Below are 5,795 nucleotides of genomic sequence, written 5' to 3'. Positions count from 1 at the left end.
ATAACCTAATCTAATCAAGAACATCAGAAACACCTTTGGACATTTTACAACGTAACTAGTCTGTAGTCTTCAAAAGAGTTGAAGTCATAAAAGTGAAAAAAAAAAAAGACAACGAAATGTATGCTTCTGAATTAGATCTTTTTATTATGAAGAACTCATGGCGAGAATTGATGAAATTGAGTGACAGCTGATGATTAGGAAGAAGGAATGTATCACTGTGAGCTTCCTGATTTGGATGATGTTTTGAGATTATTTAGGAATTATGCACTGAATGATTCAGGGTCACTGGACACCATGTTGACAATTTGCTCTTAAACTATTAAAAAAAAAATAAAAGGACTCTTTACTATACTTGCAGGTTTGGGGAAAGATTGAGATTACTTCAATTGTTTTTAAAAAGTGGGGGAAAGTCTCCTTCTGGAAGTTACATTTCAGCAAGAAGAGACAAAAAATAAGTAAAATATGTAGTCTATAAAATGATTATAGGCTTGAGTCCTGGGGTACTGCCACAGTTAAAAATAATAGCAGAGAAAAAGCCAACTAAGGACTGAAAAGAAGCATTTAGCATCTTAGAAGAGAGACCATATTTTGCTCCTACTTCTGTAAAAACATTATTTGTGTGAAAGAACAGTATTCAACTACTCTCTTACTATGAAAAAGAGACAAAATGAGCTGAAGAGGAAAAATTCCAGTTACACTCCGCAACCCTTAGTATACTGAGTGAGATCTCGGTTTTGACAATGATTTTTCCATGCCACCCTGTAGAAAAAGATGAATGAAATAGCAATAAGGTTAAAGCATATCTTCATTGTAATATATACTTCAAATCCTTTGGGAGAACAAAATGTTTTATCAATACATGAAGTACAGGGTCCCAACAGCAACTACAAAGTGCATTCTACATTTGTTTCATTCCAAAAATAATTCCAAGATATGACAAGGAACTGGTAGAGTGTGGAGAATCTTAAAAACTCTAGAAATCCCCTAAAATTAACTGAGGAGTAAAAGAGAAAGACTCTGAATCAGTTAGATTGTTTCTAAGTGATACATTGTTTAGCCAAAGTCTAAAGCTGCAACTTTCAGTTCTCAGTAGCATACATTGGTCTTTGAGAATCTTCTTTCACTTCTCTCATAACAGTAGGGTAAAATAGCTTTCCCCTTTAATGCTTAAAACATACCATGCTCTGATGCCTTGTGGATCACTGACGACCCTCTTTGCGCATTTTACAGCTTGAGTGATGTCATCTTGCAGCAAAACTGAAAAAGAGGTGGTAAGGAATGAAAACAATTTTCACAGAAATTTCATTTTAAGATTAGGTTTAGCCAGTTTTATTCTCTTAGACTGAGAAAAGGACCCTAAAATTACTTTCCATGAGTCTGTATATATGTGAATGTTGGGGGAAATTTTTTCTTTAATTCCATTCCATTTGGCATTAAATAAAGCATTTTTTTTCATTTACCAAAGTTATTGGAAGCTCTGGAATTATTAACTAATGTGATAGAATATTCTCTTTGTATTATAGTAGGCACTATTAAAAAAAAAAAAAAGAGGAACCAGCCTAGCCATTTTTAAATTAGCAATTCTACTACTAGAAATTTTCCCTAAAGAAATAATAAGAAATGCACCCAGAGATGTATGCATAAAGCATTTCATTGCAATTAACGAAAGAGAAAATGGAAACAGCCTAAGTGCTTAACAGTAAGAGTTGAATCAATAAAATATAGAATACTTATACTATTCATCTTTTTAAAATAATGAATATTGGTATTTGTCAACATAGAAATAATTTTGTGTGAGAAAGAGCAAATTGTAAAGTCGCATAATAGTACAAATTCATTTTTGTTAAAACGCACGTTGCTTACATGTTTGCGTGTGGGTGCATGATATAGCTTTATATTCATATACATGGTATATAGAAGAATATGTACCAAAAGTTACAGTGATCATAAATCTCTTGGTAGTAAGAATTTTTATTCAGTGACCACAGGTTATTATATAACACAAAATATTTTTAAATAAATTAACTGGCTACAAAAGAATATTCTAAGACTAATCTTCCCTATTAGGAATTTTAACATTTAAAAATTTAACAATATCTTTTTTACAGTATTTCTCCAATATTTTTTTTTACTAAAGATTACAAGGCTATTTCTATTTTTATGTGAGTTCAATAGAACATTTATTTCACCTCAATTAGACAAATCCATTAATTAACGTGTTAGATATTACTGATTATATAGGAACTGTATTTTTTGGAGATGCAAACTAAATAGAAATGAAATGCCATAATGTTTCTAATTCACTATAAAATCACTCAGCAAAAAATACATATACATATGTATACATAAAAGAAACAAAGATGTTAACTGTTAAAAGTATGGGGTGGGCATATGGCTGTTTATTATACTGCCTCTAATTTTCTGGATATTTAGAACATTTTATAACAAAAAGTGAAAACAATTTTAAAAAAGACCATATTATGAAAAACTGAGGCTAAACGTCTAAATAAAGCCCACTTGACTCTTTAAAAAAAAAAAAAAAAAAAAAAAAAAAAAAGACCATATAACCAAATTATCCCTAAACAAGAACAATATCACATTGTTCTTGACAAAGCCACTTACAATAAATTAATAGGTCATTCCAGAACTTTTGTGTATTAGAAAACAGAAACCTTTTGTGATACCAGCTCCTTAATCTCTTACTTAGGAAATTACCAGGAAGATAATAAAGAGTTTCTAGAAGTTGAGATAGAGTTTTTCTAGGTCCCTGATGAACTCTTCAAGATTTTTTCATTTGTATTAAATCTCTATTCTTGTAAGTATAACCAGATTGGTCCTGTGTCATCACTCAAAGGTTATTTTGTCTTACCGTTGCAGGATATACCACAGGCGTTAACTGCTTTTGGGGTTTTGCCATCGTTACACCAGTAGCGGCTATTGATCTGAAATATCCCATAATCAGTGCTCTTGCTTCCAGGATTGTAGTTTGTAGCTCGTGTGTTATAACTGCTTTCCCATTGGGCCAAACACACCCCTGAAAAGAACTTATTTTTAGTAATAAATAGCAACACCACATGACTTATACTGCATACCACAATCAGTTCTATTTAGCCAATTCTATTTTACTAATGATTTACTTTATAAGTATAACGATGTATTTTATTTGTAAAATATTTTAACACTTTCATGTTAAAGGGTCCTTAAAAGAATTCTTTGGTTAGCAAATCATTTGTAATATGAGTGAAGCAAGATAACATATTTTTAAAAATATTAAAATAGCTGTTTCTTCCATTGCTAATATCTCTCCCCTGCTCCTATCCCTCAGGCAAGATTCAGTCTAGAACAGAAAAATCAACAGTTGTTGAGTGGATTTTGTAATTAATAGTAGATACATATGCTGATGAATAAAGGCTTTTTATTCGGAAAAATAAGGATTTTTTTGGAGAAAGACATTGTCTTATGAGACCTAAAGGTGAATTTGTGTATCAAATTAAAATCTGGAAAATAAAAGTTGCAGGAGAGGAAAGACTAATTCATCCATCCATCCATTCATGCATCCATCCAACCATTCACTCATTCATTCAAAAATAGTTGTTTTTGGGGAAACGTTTGAATTTAATCTGGAAAACAGTGATTACACTGACAAATATGGACTACAATATAAGGTAACTTTTACACAGGGCACATCATGGATTGTGTGGAAGAAAATGAAAACAGTTAATCAACTAGAGTGAGGAAGAATAAGAAAATGTCATTTCATGCTGCATTTCAGGGATCCCTACATAAACAGTGATTGAGGAGAAATAGGTTCCTACTGCCCCTGTATTGAGATTTCAACATAATTAAAAGGGGGGGGGGCAGCCGGTTAGATCAGTTGGTTAGAGTGTGATGCTCTTAACAACAAGGTTGCCGGTTTGATCCGCACATGGGCCACTGTGAGCTGCGCCCTCCACAACTAGATTGAAACAACTACTTGACTTGGAGCTGATGGGTCCTGGAAAAGCATACTTAAAATAAATAAAAGTTTAAACAAACAAACAAACAAAATTCTGCTATTAAAAACCCCATGTCATGCAGGTGAATTTAAAAAGAGAAAAATACTGCATTACTCTAAGCTCTCAGAACCCAAGTTCCAAATGGGAAATGGCTGGAGTCAAGTACCAAAGACTTGACATAGATATCCCAGGTGCTCAAATGTATTAGTCAACCTACATGTGCCACTGAGTCTGAGGCAACTGGCAAGTTCAGTGGCACTAGAAGACTACGATGGGTCCTGGTTTCTTTAGCATAGAATATAATTTGCCACCCCATACCCCCATTCCTTCATCTGGTCTGATTCTAAAGGACCAAGTTGATGTTTTTAACCATTTTAAGTATATAAACTCTCAAATAAATGAATAAATAAATAAGTCCATTCACTCAGAGCCCCTTTCTTCTTATTATTTGTCCTCTATTAGTATATGTTCCACACCTGGCTGACTATTTGGAAGTATGAAGAAGAGCTAACTTACAGTTTGGCAGGCTGATTCCCTTGAAGCCATCCATGCCAAGTCTTTTCAGAGTTCTGGCTAACTCACACCTTTCATAGACCTTGCCCTGGACGGTGACAGAAAGGAGGACAAGCCCCAGAATAAGGAGAGACTTCATGTTGAATGGGAAGTCAGACCGCTTGGCTGACCAGAGTGGGATGGCCCCAGTATTTAAATCCTTTCAACTTCCTTCTTTTCCTAGTGGTTTAAAGGCTCCACCCTTCGAGATATGTGGAAAACAGGAACTGTGTTTTGGCCCACTTTTCAAAAGACCTTTAAAAAGACTTTTAAAGGTCTTTTTAAGTATGACAAGTGATTCTGATGTCCCAAGAATTAACCCATAGGAAAATGATGAAATTACATTGTTTAAAGATCTGGCTCAGGAAGAAGTGGAATTAGCACTGTTTCCAAACAGGAACTTTCTCCTGTTTCATTATGAATTTGAGCAACTATAAACAACAAAAAAAAATCAAATGAACACTTTATAGAACTGAAAACGAGCTCTGGTCTTTGATTAACATTCATTTTCATTCACTTGTTTTGTGTGCATTCACTATGTTGTCTTCACCTTTTTCCCTTAAAATTATTTTATATACACTTTCCATGAAAGAACATGACACAGTGCCTGTCATTTTAATAGGTATATAGCAGTTTATAATCAAACCTACAGAAGAGTAGCAGAATATGCCACCCCAAAATACGCACCTTTGCCATAAGGATAATTTTGAACTGAAGGCAATTGAGGAGAAGCAGATCCACGAAAAGCTGTCTGCCTCATTTGTCTGAAAGCAGAACATAAATTTGTACAGAATTAATCACCTACAATCCTAGATACCTATCAGCCCTGAGGGCACCAGGGGACTCTACATAACAAACTTTACTGACTCGCTGTTATCTTCCTTTTGCCCCCCATATATTTAGATTCCCACAGTTTGCTGTCCTTGGTAGCCTAGAACTCTTTTCTTCTGTCTTGTCATTCCTCTAAAAATGTACTTTTCTTGGTTAAGATGCTATGGAAGCCCAAATTCCAGCCATCTCTTTGAGTTACTCTTCCCTGCATTTCTCCCAAGTATATATGAGATGTATATTTTAATAAATGTGTTTGTTCTTCTCTTGTTCATCTGTCTTTTCTTACAGACCCCTAGAAGAAAACCTAAAAGAGTACAAGAAAAATATTTTTTTTGTCCTGTACAGTTTCTGGCAGTGAGGATGGGCTAGAACACTTCACTCTCCCAGAGACTGCAGTTGAGGTATGGGATAACTGAC

General features: G+C 34.2%; 1 protein-coding gene across 1 annotated transcript; it reads right to left on the bottom strand.

Moving 5' to 3' along the window:
• Nucleotides 1-451: 451 nt before the first annotated feature.
• On the bottom strand, nt 452-4,686 carry LYZ (lysozyme). The gene is made up of 4 exons (XM_033118450.1): nt 4,512-4,686; nt 2,870-3,034; nt 1,179-1,257; nt 452-759 (listed from the first exon to the last, which is right to left on the bottom strand). The coding sequence occupies exons 1-4, from the start codon at nt 4,645-4,647 to the stop codon at nt 693-695; spliced, it is 447 nt and encodes a 148-aa protein (XP_032974341.1). The 5' UTR covers nt 4,648-4,686; the 3' UTR covers nt 452-692.
• Nucleotides 4,687-5,795: the final 1,109 nt, after the last annotated feature.

The sequence above is a fragment of the Rhinolophus ferrumequinum genome, chromosome 10 (genome assembly GCF_004115265.2).
Source record: "Rhinolophus ferrumequinum isolate MPI-CBG mRhiFer1 chromosome 10, mRhiFer1_v1.p, whole genome shotgun sequence".
NCBI classification, from domain to species: domain Eukaryota; kingdom Metazoa; phylum Chordata; class Mammalia; order Chiroptera; family Rhinolophidae; genus Rhinolophus; species Rhinolophus ferrumequinum.
This window is presented reverse-complemented; position numbering and strand designations above follow the sequence as displayed.

Excerpts from the sequence above, each read along its gene's own strand:
- LYZ (XM_033118450.1), bottom strand. The coding sequence starts at position 4,647 with ATGAAGTCTCTCCTTATTCTGGGGCTTGTCCTCCTTTCTGTCACCGTC. Across the intron at positions 1,258-2,869 it reads CTGTGGTATATCCTGCAACG|TTTTGCTGCAAGATGACATC; the intron begins GTAAGACAAAAT and ends CCTCTTTTTCAG. Across the intron at positions 760-1,178 it reads CCACAAGGCATCAGAGCATG|GGTGGCATGGAAAAATCATT; the intron begins GTATGTTTTAAG and ends CTTTTTCTACAG.